The sequence below is a fragment of the Aplysia californica genome, unplaced genomic scaffold, assembly GCF_000002075.1.
Source record: "Aplysia californica isolate F4 #8 unplaced genomic scaffold, AplCal3.0 scaffold01044, whole genome shotgun sequence".
Taxonomy (NCBI): Eukaryota; Metazoa; Mollusca; class Gastropoda; order Aplysiida; family Aplysiidae; genus Aplysia; species Aplysia californica.
This window is the reverse complement of record NW_004798314.1, coordinates 87,569-100,736: the sequence shown is the minus strand read 5'-3', so window position 1 is coordinate 100,736 and position 13,168 is coordinate 87,569. Positions and strand designations below refer to the sequence as shown.

At 37.7% G+C, this 13,168-nt stretch overlaps 1 protein-coding gene across 2 annotated transcripts in view; it reads right to left on the bottom strand.

Moving 5' to 3' along the window:
- Positions 1-790: 790 nt before the first annotated feature.
- LOC101855304 (nucleolin) overlaps positions 791-13,168 on the bottom strand; it is an 18,786-nt gene continuing 6,408 nt past the window's right edge. Inside the window, exons 2-5 of one of the 2 annotated variants that reach the window (XM_005111341.2) lie at positions 10,502-10,615; positions 7,498-7,650; positions 6,634-6,757; positions 791-4,629 (exon numbers count right to left, since the gene is read on the bottom strand). In XM_005111341.2, the coding sequence (XP_005111398.1) occupies positions 4,403-4,629; positions 6,634-6,757; positions 7,498-7,650; positions 10,502-10,615 (618 nt within the window). In that variant the 3' untranslated portion in view covers positions 791-4,402. The remainder of the gene's footprint in view (positions 4,630-6,633; positions 6,758-7,497; positions 7,651-10,501; positions 10,616-13,168) is intronic. The other variant, XM_005111342.2, reaches the window with a different exon arrangement.

The following is a 13,168-nucleotide window of genomic DNA, read 5'->3' as shown; positions in this document are numbered from 1 at the left end:
GATTTCACTGACACGACTAGACGTGAGGAGAGAACCCAAAAAGACGTGCGTGTATGCAGCACATCTTTCTCAAGTGCAGACAGGGTCTCAATCTTACTTCTGTCTTGTATGTATCAATCGAGATTTTATTTGGTTCCATGTATCTCTCAGTATTATTTCCTTTGTTGGTTCTGTAAGGAATATTTTCATCAGTAATGATGTGCAAATCTGCAGCACACAAATCTAACAAAGCTTTGTATTTATCAGGCGTCATTCACACATAATCCACAAACTTCTCTTTCTGTTTGAGCAAGTCAGGTTTCAAGTGGTAGTATGCTCCATGTTGTCTACTTGATCTGTTTATAGGATGCACTCCAAATCCGCGACAACGCTGTATTCTGTCTTTTTCTCCACAGCCACCACACAAAAAGTTTCTCACGCCAGCTCAGCGCCATTTTTTTTTACACCGTCGGACGGAGTTGCACCAACCACTTGGATCACCACTTCCGACCTAGCTGCTCGTCTGTTTCACGGCGCCCATCAGTTCTGCGTGGCTGTATATTTACAGCCTAAGACTAAGAAATCAGTTCTTTCAACCCTGCCTGTCAGGCTATGACTATGACACTGAGTGGGACACATCCCATCAGAAAATTGGAAACGATCAACACAGTATTGCAGGAATCGAACTCTCATCCTTCGCAAGCAAGGAGGAGAACTTAACAATCAAAACAATAACCAAATGTTGTGAACCTGTAAGTTGGTCAAAATTCAACCTCTATCCAGTACAAAAAAACAACGCTTAAATCAAAAGCATTATACAACATTTCATTTATTTATGAAAGCAAGAAAAATGACACAAGGAAAGATTAAAAATCAAAATTAAAATTTGGATGAAAGAATGACATTTATGTAACGGACAATGAAAACTTGCTAAAAATAAGGTAAAAATCACAAGCGTGTGCTGAAATAAATACTGAGATGAAAGCGTCAACTTGATTAACTATCACTGGGTGATGATAATCTAAAAATGTGTTTGAAATATGTTGATAAATCACTGAACAGAATTATATTTCTTTTGAAACACACTGATTAATACATGATTGCTGTTTGTGTAAAAAGGGGTGTTTAACAATAATGATTGATTCATAGATAATGTTATATGCAAAGACAAACCAACATGAGAATATGAAAAAGCCCACTAATCAATTTCCAGTTTCGAATCTACAGTACAATAGACCAAATGTAACTCAAAGATAACGAAACAAGGGAGCTCTGTGGGGATCATAGCTTATTATATATTATATCTTCTTAATACATGTATTATGTATCCTTGTCAAATATCTACTACGATAAATACTTATGTTGTAATATTTTAGCCATTATCTCTTTTTAAAATAAAGTCAATTTGGACTTTAGTCCGGCAACATTAACTTACATTTCACAACACAGTATTACTTAAAATAACGCAGGCATACAGTATTTTAGCAATGAATGAAACTTTGAAAATCATTTATTAATGGATTTTAAATCTTTCTTAAACTTTCTAGCTGTCAGTCACAATAGAACACAATAATAACTTGTAAAATGCCATGTTCACAGTGCAGCAAATGGCTGCAGAAGATGGTCTGAATACAAAATGTGAAGTGAGCACTACTGATAAATGAGTCACAATCATGACTTGGGGGACAGGGGGGATAATTGAATCTATGTTTTATTGGAAGATGATGCTGCCTTTCTCACAATGAAGCACTCTTGGAATTACAGAAAACGAAAGGAACAGACTGGGAACAAAATTGTACAAAGCACACTTTAGAAAACCACTGTCATATTATAGGACACTGACACCCAGCATTTTCAGCTGGTAATCAATAACTACACTACTGGATGCCCTATCTCAGAATAAGGCCTGTAAGTTCAATAAATTTTGTTATTGCTCTGATCCTCTCATTTCAGGTTCATCTGACGCAACATGGTCATGGCAGAAATTTTGTATTTCATTCAAGACGAAAAATACCAGGACCACTTCTTTAATAATATCAACATGCGAACATGTGCAGATGACAGGACTGTGTCAAGGAAAGCTCTTGACAAAGAGTCCATAAGTTGTTATCAAAAAAGCTAAATTAAAACATGTACTATTTTAAGACTAAAAACTGACATTATGCGCAACAAAAAAACTAAAACTACAAAAAAGTCCATTTGAATTTGCTAAACTTGAATTTAAATGCCCTATAGTAAGGCAGCAGACACAGTAAAAGGTAACTGTCCATTCCACACAATCATAGATGAGTGATTGGTTTTTAAAATAAAATAAGACAAGAATTTAGAACTGAAAATTTGCCACCCGTCTAGCATCCCATATGTTCTAGAATGCATGCATAAAAGAGAACCCAGACGCCATCACAAAGACGATGCAAAAACATGAGCCTACGGTTCATTTTCTCTTTTTTTCCTCTTTGCAACATTTCAATTTTAGTCTCACTTCTCTCATTGGATCCTAGTTTACTAGTCACCCCCCCCCCCCCCCCAGACAAGAAGAAACTAAAAATGTTGACCAAAGAACAGACAAGTTGCTCAGCCTGCTTGTAGGAGAATACAAGAGGCTCTAAATACAGTCTTGTTAGTTTTTTGGGTGCTATCCACACAATTTGGTTGCAAAAACACAACACCTACATTTGGTGGAGTACTAGAAGATGCCAAGCTGGGTAGTAGATAACGAGTCAGCACTTCTCCAGGTACAGGAACAAGAGAGTGAGAGGAATTCTAGAAAGGATGCAACACAATGGCATACAAAAGCTGAACGAAAAGGAATTTAAAATACACCACCATACTAAAGTAAATAATATGGTGTTGGCCAGAACAGTTAAGTGACTCTACAGAATAACTGTAACATTGTGCATAGTAACAGTACTGAGGAGCCAATACATGAATGAAATCTTGTCTTGGATACAAAATTAATTTCTAAACAAGGGAAAACTGCACTAAAAAGCAAAACAAAATTCCAACATAACGTTTTCAGTCACATACAACTTGTTCTTGAAAGATGAGCTATAAATTTATCAGTTGACAAAAGTATCCAACAAATCATATATTTTTGAGTGCAATGGACAATAGGCAGGAGGTAAGTTATGAAAATGATATCTACAATGAACCAAGGATATCAAGATCAACCAACTACCACAAGTAAACACTACAGAACCTCTTTGCACTTGCTATGGTTAAAAATCTTGGTCACCAGCAATTGCAACTTAAACATGAATACAACTGGTCTGAATTAACATTCACACTGACAGTACAAGTACTAAAAGGCCCAGAGTTAAAAAGTTATACCATCAAAAACTTAACTCTGAGGATAGAACCCTCCCACTCTGGACCCACGTACTGTCAGTGCTTAGATGTATTACCACTACTATGCAGTGCACATTCTCACTGCTATTTTAGAGATTACATAAAAATATACTGAAGGGAACAACACTTCAAACACACAATGACTATGTGTACAAAAACATGTAATGAACATGAGCACAAACTTAAACGGGGATCTCTCATAATGCCTACCCTGCAATAAGTCATACATGACTTGCTGTTATCTGGTTGCAAGCTGGGAAATAATCACAAGATTGCATTACAATATTTTTCCATCGCTGACCTTAAGTATAAGGGAAAGAAGCTCTTCTTCATCGTCCTTATATGTTGACAAAGATCCACAACGTCTTATGTCTTTGTCATATATTTTATTTTAGACTATACTCCCAATTTACTCACTTTACAAGAAATCATACATCTTCGGTATCCAGGGTGAACGAACACACAAATATTTCAAATTTTTGTTTAGCAACAGTATGTTCCATAAGACAGAGGAGTTATAATGAATACAGCAGTGACTATTTCGGCAGTGATCATGGCACATTTATTTCTTTAGATCTATCACAACACATACCTGAAGGTACCCACTACTTCAATCTTCACAGACAAAAATGGCACAAAAATCACATTCGAAATGTCCGAGTCACACAGTCAAACCACACTACTTCAAGCCAACCAAGCCATGTGTGAAACCTTTCTCAAAGGATCATGCACTGCGCTCATGATATTTTCCCTTTTCACTTTTAATATTAAAGTGAGGTTTTTTTGTTGTTGATGTTTTTTTTATCCAATAAGTCAATGTATGCATGAGCATTATGGAGAAAATCCCAACATTTAAGTAGTTAACAAGAACAAATAACATGTGACGCTGAAGTGACAGAAGTGAAAACTGGATTCCAAATACACATTCTCGGCCTGCTTTCTTAAAACACATCCTTGAAGCTAGGTTTCATTCCCCACAGCTAAGTCTCCAGTTCCAAGAAAAAAAGTCCAAGAAAGAATATCAGAATCCATTTCCCACTGCCCTGTTCAACATGAACATTGAGGTGATGAGCAATTACGAGGCCTCCTCTTCCTCTGCATCATCATCATCATCATCAGCCTCTGCAGCTTTTCCACCTTTCTTGCCTCCCTTCCCTCTCTTGAGGAACTCTTTTCCTTCTTTAGCTGTGTTCTGCATAGTGCCAGCTTTCTTCATGGGGGGTTTCGGAGTCACTCCCCGGCTCTGAGAGCGGGTCTTGCGTCCAGAATTCACATCCACCTCTCCATCAAGGACATACTTGGCTGTGAAAAATGTAAAAAGGATCATTTAATAATGACCACCCAGCACAAACTCTTAGGGGGCATTATGGTAAAGAAAATGAAACATAAAAGGACATGGAAGGACAGCTGTCTATGTATTCCAATAAATTCGTAATCTCACCACAAAACCAAGAAGGAAAAGGCATGAAGTGTCAGCAGTGTATGAGCAAAAAGTTGCAATCAAAAAAGCTATTGCATATAAATCATCACATGTCATAAACTGAATGAGAATATCCATCAACATATATTATATTTTTTTCTAAATAAAGAGCACACATATATATAAAGAAATATACACACATTCGGAGTGCAGATAACATGAACACAGAAAATCTAAATCACATATAGCTCATACAATTTGCTGTTCTCCATCTGGTATGTCTTTAATGTTTCATTATATCTTTTTACCCAAATTATGGAATTGTCAAACATGTTGGAGTTGTACAAGACCAACTGTACACATAAAATAAAAATAGCACAAGTGGTTGAAAAAGAATAACCTGAGAAGGGCAGGTGTAATTTCATTGTTCACTATCTTTGAAGGGAAAAAAATGTACATCTTGAGTTTGATAAAAGATTGACATATTTTTACCATCAACATTTCCATATTCACTGAAAACAAAGCAACGAATATTTCAAGAGTAAAACTCAAACCTCTAAATGAACTTTAGCAAACTGTTTTCCCTATGACTGTCTTGCATGAAAGTCCTCGAGTTACATAGCAAAAGACCCATCTTGACAAAAGCCATTTGTGTCACGACGTAGAGAAATCAAGCGCTCTTCAATTTGTGGGCGTATGTGGTTATTGGCATCATCTTAAAAGTTGTTCATTTGCCTTGCTTTCGATTTTTAAAAAATATCCATTTATCTTGAACAGAAGTCGAGATATGTGCGATTGAAGGAGGTGAGGTCACCTGGTTTCAGAAGTAAAATTAGTTTTAAAAATGGCCGCCAAAGCTCGGGGACTTCCATAGCCAATGAGTCCTTGGAAACTGCCAATTTACATTTTTGTGCCTTTAATCAACGTTTATCCATAAAATTTACACATAAACATGTTTTTGAATGTACATACAAGGTCTTGAGCCAAAAAAAAAAAAAAAAAAAAAAAGAAATTTCCAAACTAGGTAAAAAATGCTGATTTCTCAGATTTCATTATTTTGACAAGTGCCTGATTTCACCACGCTGCCTCACATTTGATTATCAAATGTTGAACACCATAACCAATTCCAAATGCAATAAACACACTCAAAAGAAAGTATTTCTTAGATTCACATGTGAGGCATCATGGTGAAATCAGGTGCTCATCAAAATAATGAAATCGAAGAAACCAGCATTTCACTGTCCGTTGGGCGATTTTTATAGAATTTTTATTTTTGGAACCAAAACCTTTAACCCTGTCCGTACGCTCTGGGGTTATTAAGTACCCTTGGGGTTGTATTGTTCACATTATAGAATATTTGTAGTCCGAAAATCTCTTTGAAACTTTCAGTATTTCTCAAAAAATCATTTTGACAGACTGCTATGCAAAGCGTACTGATCGGATTAACGTCGTATGGATACGATAGTAAAACACGACATACAGATAGGGTTAAGATTCATTTAAAAACACATTTCTGTGTGGATTTTCCTGAAAAATTGATTTAAGGCACAAAAATGTAAATTTGCAGTTTCTAAGGACTCGCAAGTTTGGAAGTCGGCAAACTTTAGTGGCCATTTTCTCACTAATTTTACATCTGAAACCAGGCGACCCCCACTCTCTTCAATCCCAAAATCTCAACTTCTATTCATGATAGATATAGATGAGTATTTTTTTCAGCGAAAGCAAGACGAACAAACAAGCATTAAAACGATATCAATGACTCCAACATGTCCAAAAATTGAAGAGTGCCTGATTCCACCCATCATGACACATTATCTATTTAAAGAGAGGACCAAGAGACACAAGCTTAAAAAATTACACCATCAAACTGACAGACAATGACCTACCTTCTTCCATGGTTTTTGCAATTGTTGAGTTTTTTTTCAATGGTGTCTTCGCCTTGCCTTTTTGGTTTGATGTTTCTTGCCTTGTATCTCCGAGTTTTTCTCCAGACAAAAGAGCTTTCCCCTCCTGAGGAGGAAAAGTAATTTTAATTACAATGCAGTGATTCTTTTGGTACCTATTAAAAAACAACATTGTCACGAAAACAAATTATTGGCAAGAGGATACGAAAAAAAAATGATGCATGTAGAAAATGATACAATAATGAGTTTGAAGTTTATGGCATAATTATATACTATATAGAGTTTAGAACTGAACTTTCATTTTGTTATTACTAACCTGTTTCTATATAGTATAGTTTAGAATTGAACTTTCACTTTGTTATGATGACAATTGTCTATAGTTAAGGTGAGGTACAATACAGTTGGCACAAGTTCAAAATAAAGGAGGGAGGAAAAGAAGGGAGGGGGAAAAAAACAACACTCAAATCCTTTGACAGGTAGACCCCATGTTCAACAACAACAAAGGACACTATGCATATCCCAATATTATCTGAATTGGAAAACAAAAAAATAAACACATGTTGAGCCAAATAAGGCAAACCCTTAGATAAAACCACCAAAGGAGGAAGATGAGGTGAAGGCCAAGATCCACCTGGTACCGAGACAAATCTCAGACAGATGAGGCACAGCTGGCTGGGGGTAGGGAATATCGCCCAAAACAGACAGGTGGAGAGCCCGTCTTGGCGGCCTAAACCCAATATATTGTGAACAAGGCAGAGAGAGAAAGAGTCGAAATTTGCATATTTAATAAACAACAATATTTGAACAGCTAAATATTTCTCCCCTTCTTCATAATAAATGACTAACCTTTGCAGTAACGGCCATTGTACCATCTTTAGCAAGCTTTGCCTTCTTGGCAGGTGGTTCAGCTTCCTTCTTCAAGTCATCAATTTGTTTCTGTTGACCTCTGGTCTGTGCATCAGCATCAGGTTTATTGCCATCCAGTATGCGATCAGCTTCCTGTAGATGACGATTAGTTAAAACTGAATAAGTCATCTCTAAGTACAAAAAAAATACACAAAAATAAAAAAAATTAAAATTAAAAGCTATCTTCATTTCAAAACATACATTATAAGTCTGCTCACACTGAATAAGGTCAAAGACTTTCAGAAGGCAGTAAATTTAGAACTTTGCCCTGTTGGCGGCCGAAGCCTACTCTTATCGATTTCGGACCACTAAGGGATCTTTAACAAGCGCAAACTTGTAAACGGGACTTCCGAGATTTTTCGCCCCTGTCCGAGAAGGCTGGGTGTAGATCTTACCTACCATAAGATCAGGGTTGTGGCTGAAAGACAGCAATAAGGAGCCAAGGAGTAGCAGCAAAAAGGCTGTAGAAGGAGCCAAGGAGTAGCAGTAGAAAGGCTGCAGAAGGAGCCAAAGAGTAGCAATAGAAAGGCTGCAGAAGGAGTCAGGAGCCGAGAGGAGGGGGAAAAGGAGGTGAGGGGGGAGGGGGCAGAAAGTGGAGATGAAAGCAGACGACAGAACATTGTTAAAGAGCAGGAAAGGATTTGAAAGGAGAAAATATTTTAGAAGAAAACTTTCCGTCACTATCCAGATTCGAATCTGGGACCTATTGAATGAGAGGCAAACACCTTAACCTCCCCCCCCCCCCCACCCCACCCCCACCACCACCCACCAATGGTTTCAACAGGAAAGGCAACGCCAATCCGTCAAAATGTGCGCATGCTTTGCCAATCAAATTTATGAACTTGTATCAAATAATAACTACACAAAAGTATATATATTTTCTGAAAGGCGTTTGAATGAACTTCTATTTTTTGCCTTTGAACACAGAATTTGATTTAATTTACAAGGGGTTATGTAACTTTGAAATCCAAGATGGCTGACATGAAAAATTTACATTCTCATTAGCATATTCACCAATATAATATGTATCATGTTATGAAAAATGAGAGATAGCACAAATATAGGTTTTCAATAACCTTTCAGAAAATGTATAGTTCATAGGTTTGAGAAGAACAAGTAGGGCCTAATGAGGTACGACTGTTTCAACTCGTCATGTGGTCTGTTTCGAGCACAACTGATACTCACAACTTTCACACCATGCTCAACATAAAAACAGTTTTAATGCAACCATGTGGTATTCAGCAACCTTATAGTAGTCCCTAATAAATAGTGTAGCAAAAGGAACCTATTTTACTCTATAGCTCTCATTTGCGTGCCCCTCTTAAACTCCCAAAGGTAGTGTTCCATTTGAAAGAGGATGAGAACTGATATCCCCATTGTCTGTGTCAAATCTAATCCCAATTTTTGACTGATCACCAATAAATCCACCACTAACAGTGTCTGAATTACTTTCCCTAGTCAATTCACTTTCAAATATATCCAACAAAGATCGACTTTTGGCCATTTTAGACCTTCATGAGTACAAGTGCTAGATCTCCGCTGGCTTGTGTTCTGACCCACATGTGACAACAAGCAAATTGATTCTGTTGCCATATTTTTTCATTGAAAGTATACAGTTGATTTGATACTACTGAAAAAGAAATTGAAAGCTATCACAGTAGATGGATTGCATGATTCTTTGTGTTGTTATGTAAGAGCAATTACACAATTTAGGGGGGGATAATAACTGAAAAATAATGAAATTAGCTAGTTTGATGAGTTTTATCCAACTGCTGTTACCACAACCAATGAAATACAGACTGATATTCAATAGAAATGTTTATCTGTCGCCTTTGTAATAATAACACATTCATAGGTATTCCAAAACAGATCTTGTTCAATAAATTGGAGTAATTGAAGTATACACGAAATGCTAGTCAGCCACAACCCAGTCTCAACTGATAGTAGACCAATACCTGCATTCAGCTGCTAATTTTTATTCTATCCTTATAATAAATCGAATACTAGCAGTTGTACCAGGTTTGATGGCATTGCCAGTGCTAGATCTAGACTTTGGGGGCAGGTTATAACTAATTAAATACATTATTCACCTACAACCACTGATGGCAGGTTATAACTAATTAAATACATTATTCACCTACAACCACTGATAGAGTACGACACCCAGTCAACGTCTGGTCAGTTTCATCCCCGCCATCAGTATCGTCACTGCTATTCTCACCAGCTGGAAATTACTATTGATGTCTAGGTCAGTGTGGCTGACAATGTAATCATCATAAAAAAAAGCTTATATTTCTCAAGTTGACCAGCGAAAAGCTTTACGAGGCTTTCGTTTAGTGTTACCTGTTGCCCCAAGCCATTGTTGCCATTGTAAACAAAACGGGTTTGCTTTATTTCAATCGACTTCAGACTAAAAAAACCACGCAAAATTCTCTTTTAAAAGCCACCTATTAACGAAACTAGCAGTGAAGTACTGTGAAGCATTCGATCTTGACACAAATACATTCGCAAGTCGCAAAATATTGCAGAAAATAGCACTACGAACCATTTGATAAAACCATATGAGAAACGAGGACCGAGTCATTCCTCAGCCAAAACCATGTTTGGTCAGCGACGACTGTGACAAGCAGAAAGAGTTAACGACACAAAAATATAAATTTTCAGTTTCCATGGACTCTTTAGCTTAGGAAATTCTTCTTTGATGGCCATTTTCTCACTAATTTTACCTCTGAAACCAGGTGACCCCCACTCCTTCATTCGTAAATATTTCGACTTCTATTCAAGATAAATAGATATTGTCTCCATCCAAAGCAAGACAAAAGAACAAGCTTTAAGAAGATACCAATAATTCTACATGCCCAAAAATTAAGGACAGCCCGATTTCACAGCGCCGTGACACAAATAGGGGAGAAAATTACTCATTAGTTCTTCCAACAAAACCTACCTTCGCAGTATTCACCATTGTATTGTCACGGGGCACACCTGGTTTGTCTTCAGCCAGGCCTTGAGCCTTCAGGAGTCTATTTTTCCCCTCTGACTTCAGGTAATCTATCCCCTCCTGTTGATGAAAATTCATACAAAATCTTACAGATTTGAATGCCATCCAACAAGTATCATCCTTGGATACCATTTTTCCTTTATTTTCTCATCCCGTCATCTCATCTCCTTGTCACAAAGAACACCAAGATCGTACAAAAAGCAGTTTCTTTACCAATGTCTCAATTTGATTCAAAACAATTCACTGAAACAATTTACTGGATCAGTCCCCCACTCAACACCCTCCTCCCCTTCCACCCCCCACCAGGGAATAAATTTTGTTCATTCTTCAAATGATGACAGTCTGTATGTAATTTTGGTTCTCCACCAGGGAACTACCTTCACCCTTAGCATCAATTTCGACTGCATCTACAGACAAGGCAACAATACCTGCACTATCACGTGAGTAAATGCACACCCCCACCCACTCTCCTTTGAATAAAAACATAAAAGGACTACTACTGTTCATCTGAAGATTGTAGGGCTTGCCTAAAAGGCACTCTTAGTAGTCTTGGAGAATAAACCTCACCCACTATCGACAACTGACACAAATAAAGCCCGAATGAAGTAAACTAGACAGGGACATGGCCATTATGTATACAATCAAACTGTGAGAATTGGAAAACAAATTCAGCCCTGACAGGTTCACTTATTTTGGCAAATATGATTGTAGATTGTCACATTCAATTTTCTCAGTGTCCTGAAAATGTCACAATGAACGGAGTGTTTTTTGCACTGATATTTCATATTTTATGCTTTCCGGTACATGGGGACAAAACTTTTTGCCCTCTGCATGCTGTGAGGGGAAAAAGTATAGAGAACTTCTGCGAGTGATTTGTTATAATTAGATCTACACGGGCAGACATCATGTTTTAGGGGTAGATATCCAATTTTTCTTCAGTCATTAGAATTATATTAATTTTCTGGTAGATTTTATATTAATTACTCAACACTTACGAGACCCAATGGAGTTGGAACATGGACATAGTCAAACGTCATTTCACTGCCAGCCCCACTTAAGTCAAACCTCCTTATACATCCATCCCCCACTTACCACCAGGTTTTGCAAATTAATGAAAATGTAGCTCCTATAAAAATATAAACTATGTGCCCCTTTAAACTGCTTCCCGCCAACTCTGAGTTGTATGATCCTCCCTAATGTGTCAGGCTGCAATGGTTGTTGAGTAAAAAATTATAGCACAAGCTCAAGTGAGTTAATTCCACACACTACTCTTTCAGAGAGTGCTTGTCGCCGATCAGCTCCCTTTTCATCAATCTCACTTCTCCACCCTTGTCTTGCAGATTTCAAGCCGCATGAGATTGACAAGTAGCCGCTGATGCTGCAGCTCTCATGTAATTTTCAAGTTTGAATTTGTACCAATACAAGCATGTACCCACAAACACACACACACACACACACACACACACGTGAGAGAGAGACAAAGGGGGAAAAAGAAACAGCTCTAAATACATGAAATCCATGAACAAAAAGACACCTTACAAATCTTTTTAAACGAATCTGTTAAAACATAGAATCTAGTGTTTGGGGGGCTCTCGTGGCCTAGAGGTTAAAGCTAAGGTGTTCGTCTCTCATTCAAACGTTGCAGGTTTTAATTCGGGTAGCGACCGGAAAATTTTCTTCTCTAAAACTGTCTCCTTTCACCTCCCTTCCTGCTCTCTAGCAATGTTCTGTTGTCTGCTTTCGTCTCCACTTTCTGCCCCCACCTCTTCACCTCCTTTGCCCACTCCTCTGGGCTCCTGATTTTTTCTGCAGCCTTTCTACTGCTACTTCTTGGCTCCTTCTTACTGTTGTCTTTCAGCCAAACCTCTGATCTCCTGGTAAGAAAGATGTACACCTAACCTTCTCGGACAAGAGCGAAAAATCTCGCAGGTCCCGTGTGCAAGTTTGCGCATGTCAAAGTTAAAGACCCTTTGGAGGTCTAAAATAAATCGAAAAGAATAGGCTTCCGCGCCACCCGGGCAAAATTCAAAATTTCCTACCAACTGAAAAATGTTTAATGTATCCAGCGCACTCATACGACTTTATGTAGTTGCGAGCGCGTAAAACACTTACAAAAAAACAACAACAAAAAAGATTCTGGTGTTTGATGGTATTTTTAGGGTTTCAGGGGCATGTATCAAAACTCCTGGCTCTAGGAGTTAAAAAGGGTATTGAGCTCTTAAGGGGAGACGTACACTCCCAGAAAAAATTTCTAAACTAATGACCTATATTCACTTTCACTTAATTGAACAAGAAGTTCATGAGTAAATAGGATGTATTAAGGGTGAATTTGTTGTTTTTTCTGAAAAATGAGTCTCTGTGGCAGCCATCTTGGATTTTCAAACCAGTTTCTTAGTGCAGAAGAATTTCAAGGTAAACAATAATAAATAATAATAATGAAGATCATTTCTAACAGCTCTAGGCGCTTTACATAAATGCATGTACGAACAATATTCACGCACGCGACACACACGCACACATAAATACACACACTCATACACACACAAACACACTCACGAACACATAATACGCACACATGTACGCCAAACACACACACACACACACACACACACA